General features: G+C 38.3%; 1 protein-coding gene across 1 annotated transcript in view; it reads right to left on the bottom strand.

Annotated features, from left to right (window-relative positions):
- Positions 1-19,615, bottom strand: part of CAST (calpastatin) — a 131,951-nt gene that overhangs the window by 4,267 nt on the left and 108,069 nt on the right. The window contains exons 24-33 of the mRNA XM_090276516.1: positions 17,337-17,435; positions 16,747-16,830; positions 13,936-13,986; positions 13,697-13,768; positions 11,821-11,919; positions 8,925-9,029; positions 7,524-7,616; positions 5,734-5,778; positions 5,252-5,344; positions 3,995-4,066 (exon numbers count right to left, since the gene is read on the bottom strand). Coding sequence (XP_090132642.1) covers positions 3,995-4,066; positions 5,252-5,344; positions 5,734-5,778; positions 7,524-7,616; positions 8,925-9,029; positions 11,821-11,919; positions 13,697-13,768; positions 13,936-13,986; positions 16,747-16,830; positions 17,337-17,435 — 813 coding nt within the window. The remainder of the gene's footprint in view (positions 1-3,994; positions 4,067-5,251; positions 5,345-5,733; positions 5,779-7,523; positions 7,617-8,924; positions 9,030-11,820; positions 11,920-13,696; positions 13,769-13,935; positions 13,987-16,746; positions 16,831-17,336; positions 17,436-19,615) is intronic.

Genomic DNA, 19,615 nt, shown 5'->3' with positions numbered 1-19,615 from the left:
TTTTCCATCACTCTATCGTAGATCCCCTTTACCCTGTCTTCACCCTCCCTCCATCTCTCTTTCCCTCTTTACTGATTTGGCTATACTGAGTATGTTGGCTATCTCCCGCTACTGGCTTCTAGTGGGTAGAGGCCAGGGGTGCTGCTGAACATCTTCCAATGAATAAGATAGTTCACAGCAAAGAATTATTTGGCCAAAATGTCGAAGAAACTTCGCAAACCACTTTTGACATGTTCGATCAGTCACAGCACCTTCTCCATAAACCTCACAAATCTATTTTTATGTTTCAGTTGCATTTTTACCTTTCTTGAAATAGTAAAGTATAATGTGCTGAAAATGTTGGATATTTTCTTCCATCTTCAATATTAAAATGACTGCACAAAAATTCATCAGTTTTTGATAAGTTTTGTTTTAAATGCATGCTGATATAACAGGGGTCACAATACAATATAACAAAACTGTTTCAAATGAAATTAAAGACAACTAAGCACTACTAGAGCTATCTTATGGAAAAAACATGGACTTTTTAGCCAACCCAGTACTTTTACCAGTTATTTGTATTGTATTTTCAAATGTTTTCCTGTAATTAACTAGCACTCTTTCAGTTACCTTAAAAGAGTCCCTTAACCCTTAATGTTCCTTGCAAGGCCAGTTTAGTGGTGATGAATTCCTTTAGCTTTTGCTTGTCTGGGAAACCATCTCTCCAATTCTGAATGACAACTTTGTTGAGTAGAGCATTCTTGGTTGGAAGTTTTATTTTCTTTCAACAATATTGTTATCTTCTGGCCTGCAAAGTTTCTGCTAAAAAATCTGCTGATAGTCTTATAGGGGTTCCCTTGTACATAAGAAATTGTTTTTTTTCTTCCTGCTTTTTAAATTGTCTCCTTGTCTTTGACTTTTTAATTATAATGTTTTAGTGTGGGTCTCTTTGGGTTCATCTTATTTGGAACTTTCTGGGCTTTCAAGATCTGGATGTTTGTTTTATTCCCCAAGTTAGGGAACTTTTCAGCCGTCTGTTCTTCAAGTAAGTTTTCTGCCTCTTTCTCTCTTCTCTTTCTGGGACCCCTATAATGCAAATGTTGGCCTGAAGGTATCATCATTTTCTTTTCCATTCTTTTTTCTTTTTGTTACTCTGAGTTTCACTGCCATCTTCCGAATCTTTCTTCTTTAGCTAATCTGCTGATGAGCCCCTCTAGTGTATATTTCAGTTCAATTATTGTATTCTTCAGCTCTGTAACTCCTATTTGGTAGTTTCATATTTTTTCTATCTCTGTTGAACTTCTGTACTCATCCATTCTTCTCCTTTGTGGGCCTCATGGAATCCAGTGAGCATCTTCATGACCATTATTTTGAACACTTTATCAGGTAAATCATTATCTCCATTTCATTATGGACTTTTCCTGTGCTTTTGTCTTATTTTGTTTGGAACACATTCCTCTTTCTTCATTTTCTTGGATACTTTGTGCTGGTTTCTATGCTTTAGATGAAACTGCCACTTCTTCCAGTCTTGAAGAAGTGGCCTTATGAAGGAGATGAAGGTTATCATTCAACCTTGCCCTAGATCTTGGCTGTCTCTCAAACCTTGGTGATTTTCCAAGCAGCTCTTTAATCCTTGGGGCTCCCAGTAGTTGAGGGTGTGATGAAACCTGTCAGTGTTCCAGGGGGGAGAGGAGCTCAGTCAGCACCTAGGTTCAGGCTGACTGGAAGCCAGACCTTCAGGCAGCAGCCTTTAAAGATTACAAATATACAGTTATATGGGTTAAGTCCCCCTGGCCATCAGAACCAGGTGATCTAAAGGTGTCTCCTGGGAGCAGCTGCAAATATTGAGGCACCAGAGGAGGGTGTTAGCTCCTTTCCAGGAGGTACTGGCAAGTTGGAGTGAAGCAGTGCGTGAGCGCAAAGATGGCACCTGCCAGATGGAGCAAAGGTGAGGGAAAAGATGGCCCCCATCAGCCTTTGTCCCTGGTAAGTGATTCAGCAGGCCCCTGGGTATGTGACGAATTAGGTGCCTGTCCTTCACGCTGGCACTTAAGTCGTTTAAGCCTCTTTTATAAAAAGTCTAGGAGCCTTTCAATCGGCTGCATCTGCACTGGGCTCTGGGGCTGTTGAGTCCAAGCGTGCAAGCCCTTTAAGGACCAATCAGTTCACTATAGCTTTGTAGGTCTTACGGATGCAAGCTTTGTTGGCTTTGAAAGCCAGATGTTTTGGGGCATTGTCTCACAGGTGCAATTCTTATAAGCTGGGGTACCAAATATGGGCTTCAAACTTAGTTCTTTAGGGAGAAGCTCTGGGTTTTGAGTTGCCTCCAATTATGAGTTGCCACACTGAGGGATAAGGTTTATGGCAAGATGGTGTGTCGGCCTCTCCTGTTTTAATATGGGTTTTTTTTTTTCCCTCATTTGCCCAGTGAGGAAGAGTTACTCAGCTCACTTCTGAATTTTTATTTCCCCCAGAGGAAACTGTTTCACCTACAGATTTAGGAGGGAGGGGCGTTCAGGCTGTTCCTATGTTGCCATCTTGAATTGGAACTATCTTGTTTTAAAGAGTTTTGATGTAGCTGGACTATTGTTTTTAAAGCTGTACCTTTAATTTCTCATTATAGTTAGGGGATCATAGAAATAACCATCTGTATCATGTTCTAAGAATTGGAAGAGATCTAGAAGTTGTCTAAACTTCCATTTCTTTCCTGACCACAGTTTGAATAATTTTAATAATGATTCTAACTGTTCTGTTTCATTAATGCCCAATTCTAAGAAACTGGAACCTATAGCTTCCACTTATTAGCCTTAGTTCTACTCTCTAGAAAAACTGAAAAATTATACACTAATAGTCTGCCCTCCCAGGTGGTGTCTAATTAATACTTCGGATCATAGAAACTCTAAGATCTTCCCTAATTCTATATAGTACTTTTATATTCTAAAATGTACATAAACTACATTCTCTGGTGGTGTTCACCCTGCCTTTTAAAATGTCCCGATTTGCAGAGGTTGTACAATGAATAGCATATCACTATCAAATATTTTCCTTAACGATACACAAATGGCTTATTTTATAATCGATGGTAATTTAGATTTAATGAAATGCAGTATATGAACTTGTGCTCTCAATATGTTATTCAAGTGGAAACGTTCAGGTGGAAGTGGTGGTCTGGGTCTTCAGAGGTGAAGGGGAAAATGCATTCACCTATCCCAACATTCCCCAAACTCTCTCATATCAGAGCATCAAGTCTAAGTCCCCAAAGCATAGTGAGAGTCCAACTAAACCAGGGAGGACTGAATGGTACAGCAACCAGCAAGTCATGGCTGATCTTGGGCAGAGCTGAAGAAGAGGAAGAAATCTTAGATCATTTAAGGATGGCAGTAGGGTGGTAGGCAGAAGGGCTTCTAAGTTTGCATATTGCTTTTAAAGTGGTTAAAGAACTTAAACATATTTATGATAAGGGAAAAAACTGAGCTGAAGAGATTGAAGATTTTGGAGAAATTGACTGCTGAGAGAAAGAAGAGGCTGAAGGGTAAGGAGCGAGGAGAGGGTTTGTCAGTGGGTAACTGGGAAGCGGACCTTAGGGATTTTTCTGCAGGGTGGCCTCTAGTTTTCTCTTTGAAGTAGAAGGCAAGGCCATGTACAGACTGGGCGGGAATGTGCTGGAAGGGAAGAGGTCAGCACAGACAGCTTAGCTGACATTGGGCACCATAAAATTACAGTGGCCTCACCAGTATTTTGTGCAATATTCTCTAGATCAGCATAGGACTCTGGTGGTGTTTTAACAGTTGTGTTAAGAATGTTCATTTAGATTTCTAAAGTACAGGTTAATTTTTTTTTTTAACTCTTTAAAGCTTCAATTTCTTTACCAAGACAGGCTAGGGAATATAGTGCTTAATGCTTAAATTATTTTACTCTAAATAGATTCCAATCAGAAATTAAGTGACTAAAAGGATAAATGCCACTTAATGTAATTGCTAAACTAATTTGCAACATATTTAACTGCTGTGTTTACCTTTGCAGAATTCTTTGCTTTTCCCCTATTCTTGGGTGCTCTGGAGCTGGAAGCTGTCTTCTTGTCTTTGTCCTAAAGCAAAGGAAAGTAATGAGGCTATTGCTATCATTAATCCGTCTAGCAATTAAGTATTGGCTGCAATTAATCAATTCAGACTATTCTTTTTAGTTGCCTGGAGATCTCCAATTTAATAATGGAAAACTTCGGGTGTTTTAGTCACGACTTTTTGAACAATGGTGAATGTACCCAGAAGTGACTAAGATAGGAGGTAAAAAGGATAAAAAAGAGGAAAATGTGGGTCACAATGATGCTCTGCCAATTTCCATGATGCATGATTCTCCCAGACCATCTTTTGCTCATCAAAACAGAGCTAATTTGTCTTGGGATTGTTTTTCATGTGCCATAGACTAAGAATAGGAGATTGTTTTCAGTGTTATGGAAGAGAAATGTAACAATAGAGACAACCACAGACAGCTGGGGCAAGTGCTATATAAAAATAAAGCCCACTCACAAAAAAAAAAAAAAACATTAATTATGAGTTTCTGGGAATGAGAAATCAGATAATGAGGAAAACTAGAAATTAAGTTACCCACCAGATGAAGGACTGGCAATTCAGTGGCTGCGAGATATTAATAATAACAGCCAAAGCAATAGCAAAGTGAGATCTATAGTATTAATTCTTCTAAAAATAACAAGGGTATAATTTATAGGTAAAATGCCACACCCACCCACATACTTTGAGTTACACATTATTTTTTTCATTCACTAATAATCATGTTTAAAGTACATAGCTCGGTGGTGTGCTACACATGTGACGCTAGCTAACCCAGATGGCAGGGAAGGAGAGGCTTCCCACTGTGGCCTGGGTAGGGAGAAGTGGTCAGAGAAGTCTTCCCAAAGGAGCATATAGATGAACTGGGTCCTGAGGGATGACGAGGAAACCTCAGGTCAGTGGGCACGAGGGGGCGAGGTGCAGTAAGGGACTGCTTTCCTTTTAAATGACCACAGACAAAGTATTATTTTTGTATAGCCATATAACATGGCAATCAAAACTGATAGCAATAGAGAAGCAACCTGGAACACATTTATGAAGTAATGTTAAGCGATGTGTTCTATGGACTCTAAGAACAACTATGTGAAATATATACTACATATGGAAAAAGAAATGCACTACATAGTGTTTGTGGGGTAGCAGAATTATGTGTATACACACATGAACACACATTCAAAAAAAGTAAATATGAAAAAGCACAGTACCTTTGCTGTGTTCTCTGAGGTTTCTGTAGTTGAAGGACAGCTGTCAAAATCCCCTGAGAGGCTATCAATGGGGTCCCGATCACCTTCAGGTTTCTGAGGTATTAATAGAAATAACCATCCGTGAAAAAACACAAAGCAAAAATGCTATATAGAACCTTTTCCCCCAATACAGAAAGTAAAGATGTTTATTAAAAAAACTCACTGAAAAATGTGTTGACATTCTTTTCCTAACAAAGTAATGTGTTAAAACAAGAAAACAGTGACAGCTTTATTTTATTCTATTCTTTTATACAAGTTGCTTAGTATTCTCTGAGCCTTGATCTTTTAATATGGAAAATGGTACTATTTTGAAGGTTTTTTGGGAAGACCCTATACATACTCTTAAATGGGTAGGCATTCAATAAATTTTAGACTTCTAAATTGCACACGTTGCAGCTAGAATTTAAAAAAAAATTATAGAAACACACAGCTGTGGTATTTACATTTGATTCCTTGGGTTTCTCTGTAGGTGGCTTCACTGGTTTGTCCTTAAAAACAAAGCAGACAAATTGGTTAGACATAAAGTTTTGTAAAGCTTTACTTAGGTGTAGTCAATATTTATATAATCTATGTATATTATCCAATTACTTGACTTGGAGAACACGTATTTGCGACAGCGGATTAACCTAGGCTGCTACTATTTCTCCACCAGCTTTGCTTAACTACCACCTTATAATTATTTCAATATTCTTGGGGAAAATGCAAAAGTGAGAGTCTGGTCCTGGAAGTAAAAGAAACACTAATTATTTAGGAACTTTCTTTTTTTTTTTTTTGCTTCTGAACAACTTTACTTAGGAACTTTTCTGCCATCATGTGTTAAAATTCTACTTAAAATTTACAAAAAGTAACTTGTGTTTTTATGTTTTATTTACTAGTGATTTTATGTCTTATTTACTATAGCTTATCATATCTCAGAAGGATTTGAGGCACTGGAACAGTCTACAGATAAATTAGGTGTTTGTTTGTTTGTTTTTCCAGCCAAGATTATGAATACAACTCATCAGGGATTCTTCCTGTCTACGAAGGCAAGAACACTAAATAATACATTTCCCAAAGGACACACACAGGGTCAGATGGTACCATCAGAGCAGGGAGGACTCTAGCAGGGTGCAGAATTGCTCTCTCAAGGAATACTGAATAAAAGCAAGGAGAAGTGGTTTCTGTAGAGCAGTGGTTCTCAACCTTCCTAATGCCGCGACCCTTTAATACAGGTCCTCATGTTGTGGTGCCCCCAACCATAAAATTATTTTTGTTGCTCCTTCATAACTGTAATTTTGCTACTGTTATGAATTGTAATGTAAATATCTGATATGCAGGATGTATTTTCATTGTTACAAATTGAACATAATTAAAGCATAGAGATTAATTGCAAAAACAATGTGTAATTATATATGTGTTTTCCGATGGTCTTAGGCGACCCCTGTGAAAGGGTCATTCGACTCCTAAAGGGGTCGCGACCCACAGGTTGAGAACCGCTGCTGTAGAAGAAGACACCCAAACTGATAACACTTACAGCCAAATGAAGCAGTATAGAAAGGATATAATTTGGACTTCCTTGTTTTTCTTTGATGAAGGGGCCAGAAATGGGTTATTTATCATCTAATTGACTTACAACTAGGAGCCTATTGGGATGGGGTGAGGTACAGGCCAGACTAACCTAAGAAAAACTGGCTTCCATGTTAGAGACAAAGGGCCAGGACTTCTTGACAATATACTTAGATATAGAAATAGGACTTGTGATTGAGACTATGGTTTTGCCTGTCTTCACTCTCAACAGTATAGGAGAAGGAAGAAATGGAGACCCCTCCAGGTCTTGGAGGTGCCTTATTTGCCCTATTAATTATTCCAATATTAGCTCCTTTATTTTTCTCCTTAAACAGAGAGATTCTGCTTCAGTCAGGATTATAAATATCATTCTTTTTTATAGCCTTTTCTTGTAAAAATAATTCATTTGTGTACGTGCCTTAGGATCATTGTTGAGCATCAGTGAGGGACTGAACATTATTTAATTCTCTTTACACCGTGGTGTCCAGCATAACTAAACAAAAATTATATTGACTCAAATAAATATGAAGTAGAATCCTAGACAGCCTGCTCAACAGGGGCACATTAAAAATAGTCATGTTTCATTTTTATGCTGTTGTTAAAATGCATCTCCTATTCATTTCAAGTAAAGTTTGAATGTAAAAGGCTTTAATATATATATCCAATTTGGACCTTTGCCTTCACTTACTTTATCATTGTTATCCAAGAGATGTCTGTATTCGGGTGGGATTGTGTCATCTCTTTCTCCCAGCTTGTCTCTGTGTTCAGCTTTCACTTTTTCCTAAAAACATGGAATAGATATAATTAATATGCTTCTCCTCCTTTGCTTATAGGATACATTCTGAAATGCAGCACTCAGCATTTACTGTATTTTTCTGAGGCAAAAACATAATCTGTTTTTATTTTTCAATCAAGAGAATAACAAAACGGAAGACTTGAACAGGCTATCAGTTGATGAAAACAAAAGGAAACCCATGTATATCTATAGGTCAGATTACATCTGTGTATTTTCTACCTGTATTTTAAACTGAAATAAATGATTATCCTCAGAAACTATGTAAGGAGATAAAACCCAAGGACACAAAGTATCTGTGAGGTTTACTTTTCAAATAAAAAAAATCAAGTCACTGCACCTTGGCATTGAGAGAGATAATAATAACCACTATTTATAAGCAACGCTGAAGGAGCAGGATGCACAGCAAATCTGGATGGATGTGCTGACTGCTTATGTTGCGAGCGAGGAAATACCTGCTGTTCAGTAAGCAGCTCTTCCTGCCCAGCCTCCCCACCTCAGGGGAGCATGGCTGGTCTCTGTCACAAACTCAGTGACACTAACTCCCCTAATCGGGGTTGGGGGAGGCATGCTTTAGATTTTATTTTTCTGTATCATTATTCCATTTTTCAAATATAGGTTAAGTTCACATCAATGTTCCTATGACAATGGTAGAATCAAGACATAACAATTCTTTGAAATGCCATCTTTGGGACACCAATTGGAATGGTCAATAGCTTCCTGATTCCAGCTAAATGGATTATTAAATATTGTATGTTAAGTATCAACAAGTCCCTATACATACTGGAGAGTTAACTGTGCCTTGCCAATACACCTCGGCACTGGGTTGAACTCCTGGCCCAAAGCTCTCTTCCTTTTGGAGTTTGCATGCCGGGTTAGTGATGACGGCAGACAGGCTGCTAGGAAAACCTCTGCCACTACATGCACAGAGTATCAACCTACAAGATGCATACATATGGGCACCATATATATGATGTCTCACTACCAGATAAAACCAAGAAACATTAATGTGGGAAGAGAATAAAACTAACCAAGCAGAGCTGTGCTTTTCTATCTTAAAAAGGTTTGGTGCCACAAATAGGATACTTGCCTGATTCTGTGACACAGCCTAGCCCTCCCTGAGGAAGTAAAGAAATACAAAGCCACAGATCAGAAAATATGAGACAAGTTATCCAACAGTTCATTAACTCCAGACAAAGTCTGAAGTTGGTTTTTCTTTTTTCCTTTTTTGGGGGAGTGTAGGGTATTCAATGCTATTTTTAAAATCTTAAATTTTCACTTATTTTTTCCTTTTACCTTGATTTTATCCTTTATTGGTTTGCCCTCATCTGGATCAGGCTGCCTTTGTCCTAGACGGTCAGAAAGTTGATCAAGAGCATCGTCAATTTCTTTGTTGTCACTCTGTTAAAAAGTAAATCTGAATTAGTCACTGGTGGGCCAAATCAGGCCATCTGTCGGAGTGTAGCCCTCAACACTGCCACTAAGACTTCCACGGAAAGCACTGGGCTGCCACCCCTCGGCCAGTGCCTGTCTCCCTGCTCCTGGCTCTCTGTGACCTCTCAGCACCTGTCACGCCTGCCCCATCCCCAGATGTCTTTCACCCTCCAAGAAAACAGGTCACTTCTAAAAATAAAAAGATGGGGTTCCCTGGCCTGATTGTCTGAAAATGCTGATGATAGTCTAATGTTACCAGCAATGAAAACTCATATGAATTATTACAGCTTACTTTACTCTTTGATTCCCAAGTATAGTCATGTAAATAAACATTATTTCTAGTTTCAATTATGGTTCCAAATAAAATATTAACTAAAAGTAGGCCCTCTGATGAAAAAACTGATAAGGAAGATATCATTCTAAAACATACTTGCAAAAGGAAGGTACACACAAAAAAATGAAATTAGATTACCTTACACTAAAGACTTAAATGTAAGCCTCAAATCCATAACATTCCTAGAAGAACACGTAGGCAATAATATCTCTGATATATCTCCTTAGACAAGAGAAGCAAATGGGACTACATCAAACTAAAAAGTTTTTGCACAGCAAAGGAAACTATCAACAAAATGAAGACAACCCACTGAATGGGAGAACATAATTACCAGTGATACATCTGATACGGGGTTAATATCTGAAATTTATAAAGAACCCATACAACTCAACACCAGAAAAAACAATCCAATTTAAAAAAGGATGCTTCTCCAAAGAGGACATACAGATGGCCAATAGACACATGAAAAGATGCTCAATGTCACTAATCATCAGAGAAATGCAAACTAAAACCACAGTGAGATATCACCTCATACCTGTCAGGATGGCCATCATCAATAAATCAACAAACAAGTATTGGCAAGGATGTGGAGAAAAGCGAACATTTGTGTACCATTGGTGAGAATGCAGATTGGTGCAACCACTAACAAAACCAGTATGGGGCTTCCTCAAAAATATTAAAAATGGAATTGTCTTATGACCCAGTGATTCCACTTCTGAGGATATATTTGAAGAAGTCCAAGACATTAATTCAAAAGGATATATGCACCCTCACGTTCATTGCAGCATTATGTACAGTAGCCAAGACATGGAAGCAACCCAAGGGCTCAGCAAAAGAACAAAATGTTACCATTTGCAACAGTATGGATGGACCTAGAGGGTATTAAGCTATGTGAAATGAGTCAGTCAGGGAAAGACAAATAACCATATGATTTTACTTATATATGGAATCTAAAGATCAAAATAAATGAACAAAATTGAAACAGACTCAGAGATGCCCACAGCAGACTGATGGTTGCCAGAAGGAAGGAGCATTGGGGGACTGGGTGAAAAAGGTGAAGGCATTGAGAAGGACAAATTAGTAGTTACAAACTAGTCAAGGCATAAGGAATGTAGTCAATATTATGGTAATCACTTTGTTTGGTGCAGGGTAGGTACCGGAAATATGCTGGGGGTGGGGTGGGCACTTTGTCAAGTATATGACTATCTAACCACTATGCTGTGCACCTGAAACTAATACAAAATAATATTAAATGTAAACTGTAATTGAAAAATAGACAATAATTGCAAGAGAAAAAATAAAATCAGGAAACTTTGCTAAAAGGGAAAAAAAAAACCGGCTTTGTTTGCAGACGGCTATTCACAGCCTCAATCAGGGCATAACCTCTCACCTGAGTGTTAAGAACTGAAGTATCAATGGCAGCCTGGGTTATTAATGATTCTTCCTTTCTGTTGTACAGGGACTTTCATCATTGCGGTTGTCAAACACACACACAGCATTTTACTTGTTTTAAGTGCTTTGTGAGAGCCCAGGATTATAGTTGCTAATGGTGGGAGCTGCCCAAAGACCAGTCTGGGCTTTGTCATTTGTGCCTCTGGATATTTTCAGATGCTCCTGAGGCTGACCCAACAGGATGAAAATTCATTCAGAATCTCTGACTACAGCACTAAGCTTTGATGCTACATCAAAGGCGAAGGAAGCATAGCTGACTTCACTAACGTGACTTCATCTCCATCTAGCAAAGCAGGCACTTCTCAGCCATAGGAGATGGGGCCTGGTTTAGGGCAAGCTCTATCTTTTGATGTGCCATGGTCTCCTCGATAATTTCACATTTGGTACTGCATAAAAAATTAATCAAGGAAATCTGGTAAAACTTTGATCCCACAGTCTTGCCTCAGAACATGTAAATAATTAAAACAATATTGATGCTGAGGCTTTTCTATTACTAGCATGAAAATGACAAATTTTTACTATGCTATTCCATGACATATTTGTTAATTTGGGGGAAAGAAGCTCAAACACCAAAGAATCCCATAAAATAATCTTGAGGTTAAATAATGGATAGTATTTATAGCATGTATTAAGAAAAATATAAGGAGGAAATAAATGATCAGGAAAGCTAAAAAGTTTTTAATTTAAAAAACCTAATCATTCAAATGTATACACAATGCACATTGCACTTGATTATAATAAAGCAATAATTTAAGCTTCTTAACTATGTGTAAAATATTTTCACATAAATTATTTCATTTAATCATTTTCGATATTCTGTCATTTCCCTAAATCACTCATCTTACTTCACCTGAAGGCGCCCGATGTTCCTAACAATTTTTGTCTATTTCCGCTTACACTAAGCAGGAATCCTACTTTTTCTTCTTGTTGTTCTTGCTGTGAAAAGAAATATTTATAAAATATGTTGCTTACCGAAGTGTCAGGGGGTGGACCGGCAGAATGGGTGGCTGGAGCTGGGGTTTGGGAAACCAGTTTGGAGATGACAGCTGAAAGTTTAGCAGGTTCAAATGGCTTTTGTTTGGGGGGGAAAAAAAAGAAGAGATTTTGCTCATTAATATGTTTATACAAAATTATGTCCATAATACCATCACTTAAATATTGCTCTTAATGTAGCTTTATGATTATTAATTCTCTTGATCCAAATGGACACATAGTAACACAGAATCTTAAGAGCAGTTTTTATTCTATTTCTTACTCCATGGTATTATTTTCCACAGTTTCCTATTTCCTGTTCCTATTTATAATTCTAAATGTTGTTTAATAATCTAATGACAGAATTCATGGTTTGTTTACACATTTCTTGTTGTACATTTAGGTTGTTCGCAGTTTTTCAGCTTTCTTCTTTGTAATTAGTTACCCTGAATCAAAGTTCCAGAAGTGGTTCTTTTTATGGTGTTAGCTATATCCTGCCAAACTGCTCTTTCAAAAGTTGCTAGGGATTCCTACTGCTAAAAGCAAAGAATGAGCATGCCTGCTTCCCATCGCCTTGCTCACCTAAATTAGGTACTTATCACATAATTTAAATTCTGATACTATATTAGGTATTATGATGTACTACTATTACTTGCTACATGATATAAGGTTTCAGTTTTTTTTTCTTAATGTTAAATAGCCTATTATTCCAGAATCTTTCTGAAATAATGATTTTTTTCTTTCATTTAACAAATATACTAAATCTGTCATTTATGTTTATTTCTTGATTTCTTTTTCCATTGACCTGTAACTTTGCTTTCTGAATTAGCTGTTTTTTTTGTTTTGTTTTTACCATTACTGTATAAAAAGTCCAGTGTTTAGTTAAGTTAATCTTCCCTAAAAAGAGTGAAAGAGCTTTTCAGTACTTTTTTATGTTGTTATATATTCATTTTTCAGATATATTTCAGAATAATTTTGAGTCATATAAAGTAACTTATTGCTGTTTTAATAAAAATGTTAACTTATAAAATGACTGGACATAATTATCATCATTCTTTTAAGACATTTAGTCAACCTGACTTAGATGTATGGGATTTAATTTATTCATGTTCTTGTTTTTCTAATCATTTCTTCTACTGCTGTTTTCTTTACATAAGTCTGACATCTCATTAGGTAATTATATTTTCTAATCTGTTACTAATATACATAACATACATAATATCTACAAATGTGAGAGCAAAAACTTCAGGCAACTCTAAGGAATCATTATTTTTCTACTTGTCACCTATTCTATTTCTCAACTGATACATATTTTCCATGCCATTGTCCACATAGGATTAAATAACCCAGACCCCACAAAAAAAGGTTCTGCAGAACCTAAGTTTGGGAACTCCAACAGACTTACAATATGTTTGCATATAAAAAGTCCTAAAAATCCTAGTAAAGAAACCTCATTGTTACCTAACAGTTCCCAAACTTTCTAGTAACAGAATGCCCTTTGAGGGACTATCTATTCCATAGTAAGCTCATTACCTCTGTTCCCTAGAAGTAATGTGGAAAATGACCAAACTGTAGAATATCAACTGGTAAGTTGTCTAAGAAGTAACTTTAGATAAACCCAATTCTAAATTCTCTTTTCATAGGTGCACTTGATAAAGTACATGCTCGCTGGTTTAATTAGTTAGAGTGTTGAAAATATTCACTCTGCTGGAACAATACTTCATGATGCAGCACATTTTTAATAGCTACAGTGGGTTGAGGGTCATTAATTTTGTGATTGTTTCCTCAGCTACCAAGTCAGATTCTAAGTCCTAAGTTTCCATTTATTTCTCCCACCCTAAAAGGAAGGAAACAAAACCAGGAGTTTCAAACTCACAGATGATGAAGTGTCTGGGGGCCCAGTGAAGTCCTTAGACAAGGCATCAAGAAGGAGGTCTTCATTCATGAGCTGCAAGAACCAGGAAAGGAATCAGACACCACCTCATCTGTCTCCTCTTCAAAATGATGTCATTTTTCATATGCTGATGAACTCATTAAAAAGAAAGCTAAGCCCTTCCTGAATTCCAGTCAGGCCCAAGTGAGAAAGAGATACTCAGAGAAAACAGGCTTGCTTACTAGAAGCGATTCCTTGGACTCTTTTGGCAGGAGTGGTTTTCCATCTTTATCCTGTTCAAGGGGAGAAAAACATGGCATTGAGTCATTTCACACTTATCCTAAGGATGAATCCTTGTAAATATTAGCAGGTTATACATGATGTTGCTGTACATTATCAATTAGATTCATCATTTCAAAAAACATTCTCTCATGAGAGAATATACCCTAATTAGGTCATGTTCACAAACAGCCCACAGAGAAAAGGCATTCCCTAGGCACAAGGGCTGCAAAGCAGATTGGGCACAGCTGGTGACCTCAGAAGCCCACAGACTGGTGCCAGACAAAAACACGCGCACAGCTCATGTAGTGTGGCACGTGGCACTGTGGCAGGGCACTTGCTGGATGCTGGGGGAGCATGGGGATGAGCCTGCTGGGTGGCGGGCTTTGCAGAAGTTGCTTGGACAAAGCTGGTTAACTTTATAGGTAACTGTCCAATTAATGCACACTGATTCTGTGGCCAGCCCCGCAGTAAACACTGGGAATTCCATAGAAACTAGGATAGACAAAGTCCCTGCCCTCAGGGAGCTCATCCTGTGGGTGGGATGCTCTGAAACTTACGGCTGAGATGACACCAAGCTTCTAATGACTCTAAGTACCACTTCTGAGTAACAGGACAAAATCAATGAAGTTGTTTTGGCTGAGTAGCAAAAGAATGTTTTTAAATAAGTGGTAAATCCCATTTATCCACATACACAAAAATAAGTTTGTGCAAGGCTATATATATATATATAAATATGGTTATATTGTGTGTGTGTGTGTGTGTGTGTGTGTGTGTGTGTGTATGCATGTATGTATTTCTCCTGATACACTGGTCAAAGTGATTTTTGTTTGGTTTATTTAAAATGTGAAGAGGTAAAATGGTTTAAAGCAGCAATTTTCATTTTCAACCAGTGTGCAACAAGAATTTTTAAAAAAATAATTTATTTATTTTTAGAGAGAGGGGAAAGGAGAAAGAGAGGGAGAGAAACATCATTGTGGGGTGGTTGCCTCTCACTCGTGCCCCCAACTGGGGACCTGATGTGCCACCTAGTCATGTGCCCTGACTGTGAATCGAACCAGTGACACTTGGTTCGCAGGCTGATACTCAATCCACTGAGCCACAGCAGACAGGAAGAATTTTTAAAACATGCAGTACTTTACTATTAGTCCAGGGCACTGACCTCTTTTCCCTTAGATTGTCAGATTTAAAAAATGACAACAGCCAACATAACAATAGCTGTCTGGCGTAAGTGCCCTGTCTTGAACCATAGATATACATAAAAATATAAATAAAAATATAAATATATATGTGTCATGTAGTCGAGTTGCATCTTATTGGTCACACTGCATAATAAGGTTGCATCTGACTGGTTAACTCTTGGTACCAGAAATCCTTATATATATGTACAGGCATCTGATTTTTTAAAAAGTCACTTTGGAGCACAAAGGGTAGGCAATTATTACTACAATATTTTGTAAAGCAATCAAAATTGTACCTACTTTTTTGTCAGACTAGCAAAAAATATTTGCAGTGTGCCGCATAACTTCAGTAATTAGTTTATGTGTGCTGTGAGACAATAAAGGCTGAAAATCGCTGTGTTAGAGGATCACTTGCTTCCCTTTTCCATCTCAGCATGTTCCCTTGGACTTTCTGACTATTCTTCAGTTAGGAGGGAAAGCAGAACCTAGGCTTGTTCTCCATGATCCCTTTTAGCTACAAAGGCAGCAAACTTCACACAGGGCCATCAGGGACACATCTGCTCCACGCTCAAACTGAAATCACCCCTTGTCTGGAAGGGGAACCTTGTGGGCTACTCTCAGGGAGCTGAATCTCATTGAAGAGGCCTGATGTGAGCACAGCTGATGAAGAGTAGTACAGAACTGAAAAAAAATCGATCAAGCCAACCGCCACGAAAATGTTATAATAAATGATATGTGAGGTCAACAAGTTCAGAAGAGGATGAAACTACCACATAACAAAGTGGTCAGGGAAAGCCAATCAACTGCTTTCTTAAAAACTGCTACTAAAATTCAGCAAAGGGAGAGAGAAAGCAACCAATATCCTACTAGGAAGAGTTACCTCCCTTTATGAAATGGTGGCGGTGAGTAGGGACAGAATGTGTGGCCCTTAGGAAGCCCTCTGAAAACCTTACAAAATAGCATACACATGAGCCCGAATCAATAGAAATGCCATGGTTTCAACTGAACGGTGAAATGCAGAAGCAAGCAGAATAGAATTTTCATCTGGGAATGCTCAGCAGAATTCCTGTCCTTGCCAGACAAATGGACTAGTGAACATGGGTAAGAGGAGTATCAGTTTGATTTTCCTGAATTGTTGATGAAGTTGAGTTGAATATTCTCTTAAGTGACAGCATGTTCTATCATCACGCCTCTGCCCCTGTTTGAGTGGCTGCACTTAAACTACAAGATTCATAACAGGGTTACACTGTGTCACTTGTTTTGAACAACCTGTACATTCAGATTAAAGAAAACAGCACTCATAGTTTTCCTTCATATCTAAAAGTTGCAAATTTTTCCTCATTAGATGAGAAAAGTTAGGTTGCTTAGACATTAGATTTCTTTCACTTCAGGGAGGAGTAAAAGGCCAGTTAGGAATGTTTTAGCTTCATATTTGGAGTGTTAAATGGATATTAGTAGACTAACCCTATTTGATGTTTGAAATATTAAGAAACAAGATCTTTATCTTTTAGATTTGCTCTAATGTCCCTTCTTTATGTATGTAGAATTCAGTATGAATTAAAATCAAGTAGAAAAATACCCTAATCTATTTACCTTGACCTCTTCTAATCTATAGTCAGGAGGAATTGTTTCTTCTTTTTCACCAAGCTTTTCACAATCCTCTTCTTTGGCTTTCTCCTAAATAGAAGTTACATCATTTTCATTGTTAATACATCTTTCTCCATAGAGTGGATGCCTGAACTACTTAAGTTGCAGTAAATGTATTCATCATTAAGTTAGAATGTTTATATGACCACATGTGTTGAATTCCTACCGCCCCTTAATCTTTAACACTGCATCCTAAAGTAGCAGGCTCAGACCCCGCCACTAAGCCGGTGGGGCTATGAGGAAGTCCTGAGGAGCAGTAGGCAACTGCCACTGTTCTCCTGAGTCCTCCATAACAGGGGTGCAGGTGGACAAGTAAGACTCGGAACTCTGCTACGCGCATGCTGTCTGTCCACTGCTGCGCTCAAATCCAGACGCCTGCTCAGGCTTAGCTTACTGAGCAGGATACACACAGAAACAGAGAAAGCCGGTTGGCCACATGTAGTGGGAACTATTTTTTTTTTTTAATGACTAACCTTTCTGGGGACTGAGGGTGATCAATGGTAGTTACTTTCTAGAAGTATCTGAGCTGTCTTTACCTTGACTTTGTCCTCCACAGGCTTTCCCTCTTCTGGATCTGCTTCCCGTTTCCCCAGGCTACCAGCCAAGGCTTCCACAGCATCAGCCGGCGTCATGTCCTGCTCAAAGCACATCAGTGGACATACTAAGTAGGTGGTTAATGCCTCCTTTCCAATTAAAAAAAATTATTGAGAGAGAGATTGATTTGTTATTCCAATTATTTATGCATTTTTTGGTTGCTTCTTGCATGTGCCCTAACTGGAGATTGAACCCAACCTTGGTGTATCGGGACGATGCTCTAACCGAGTTACCCAACCAGGGCCAATACCTCCTTTTAAAGAGACTACATCAAACAATTTAGAAGAATATATCTTTATATTAGGACTAGATAAGAAGCACATGTTACCTTTTAATAATTTGAATTATCAACCGAATTAGCATCTATGTTTAAAAATCCTAAAATATTAAAAATTAGAGCAAGTTTCTTATATTAAGCATTAAGTGTGTGCAACTGATTATACTGACACTGAGAAACTTACCAGATCTGACCACCGCTCTGGTTTGGACATAAGGAAAACTATGGAATGGGTGTACCACAAAGAAGCTGACAGCCAGGAAAGAAGAAAGAAGAAAGCAGTGATTTACTGGTGGTTGTCCTTGAAGTGGCAAAGGGAGGATTTCCAGAGAAGCCCAGGAGAGGACGTTCTGCTCAATGTCCTGCGAAACAGCCTGGCACATCCTGGAGGAGGTGGCCCCTGCGAAGCCTCTACTGAGACACAGAAGCCTGTGTTCTCTAGCTGCTTCGCCTAGTCAAAGTGGGTTCACAGCAATGCAGGCAGACCCCTGTGACTGACTAACCTGAGTGGCACACTGACAACCTGTGGTCCAGCTGTTCAAAAGGAAATGTGCTCCCTTTAGGATGCAGTGAGCTCTGGCCATACCAGTATTTATAAAGAAACTGGATGAACACAGAGCATAAGTGGTATAAAGGGAAACAAAGGAAAACTATTTTGGGGTTAAAAGATAGGAACTAGACCTGGCTTCTTCCAAACCATAGGTCATGATCCATATATCAGTGGCTCATAAAATCAATTTGTAGTTCATGTCTAGTACTTTTTTTTAAATTGAAGACTACAATAGAAAACAACACATCTTACATAACAAGGATAAATACCATTTAATGAACTACTGTTCCTACTGTGTGGGTATTAGGTTTGATATCAATGCATTTCCTACTGATGGTCTTGGTCAAAAATGCGAAAGCCCCTAAACTAAACAGTCTCAAAGTTTATTCTTATCATACAAGTCATACTGAGTATCTATTGGGATTTTAGAGTAAAAGTCTTTCTGTTTTATAGCTTGGCCATCATTCCAAGTAAGAAAAGTTGTTTTTCTGCTAAGCGGCACTGCAAAAGGAAATATGCCAGCGGAAAGGGAGCCTGAGTGGAAAGTGATTTATCACCATCTAGTGGTTGGACTCTGCATTGATTTTATTCCAAGAGCAACAGAAATCCCTGATGTGCCTCATTTGTTTGGGATTATATGTGAATTGCAGCAGTGGCAGTGGTCTTCAAGTCTCAGCCAAGCAATGAGCTGCGACCTGATCTCAGACCCCTGCTCACACTCTCCTTCTGTTTTCTCCTGCTCTCTGCTGTAGAATCTATGCAAGCCACAGCTTTCCAAGCCTGTGCTGTTTGGCTTAAGCAGTAAGTGATTTCCAGCTGTTAAAAAAAGATGGAATACTGCCATTTGCAAAAACATGACTGGATATCATGCAAAGTGAAATATATCAGACAGAAAAAGTCAAGAACCATATAATTTCACTTACATGTGGGATAGCAGACTGAAAGCAACAAGTGAACAAACAAGAGAAAGAAAACTCAGACAACAGTTTGGTGGTTGCCGGAGGGAAGTGGGGGTCAGGTTAGTAAGGGGTAAAGGGGACCAAATAAATGGTGATGGAGAAAGACTTGACTTTGGGTGGTGGGCACACACTGCAATATGCAGATGCTGTATCATAGACTGTACACTTGAATCCTATATTATTTTGTTAACCAATGTCACCCCAATAAATTTAATTAAAAAATAAAGAAAGAAGTGAAATAGTTAGAAAAGCTCAGAAAAGCAGCAGCAGTCTTAAGAACTAAGGAATCTGGGGACAGGATGAGGGACTGAAACTTCTATTTCTAAAGTATTTCATGTTGTCAGATTTAGAACTAGAACTCGGATCTCTGAATTTCCTCAATAAACTTTCTTTTTATACAAACAGGAACCACACAGTGTACCCATTCACCTCCTG

Source organism: Furipterus horrens, unplaced genomic scaffold, assembly GCF_987537825.1.
Source record: "Furipterus horrens unplaced genomic scaffold, mFurHor1.1.pri manual_scaffold_5, whole genome shotgun sequence".
NCBI classification, from domain to species: Eukaryota; Metazoa; Chordata; class Mammalia; order Chiroptera; family Furipteridae; genus Furipterus; species Furipterus horrens.
This window is presented reverse-complemented; position numbering and strand designations above follow the sequence as displayed.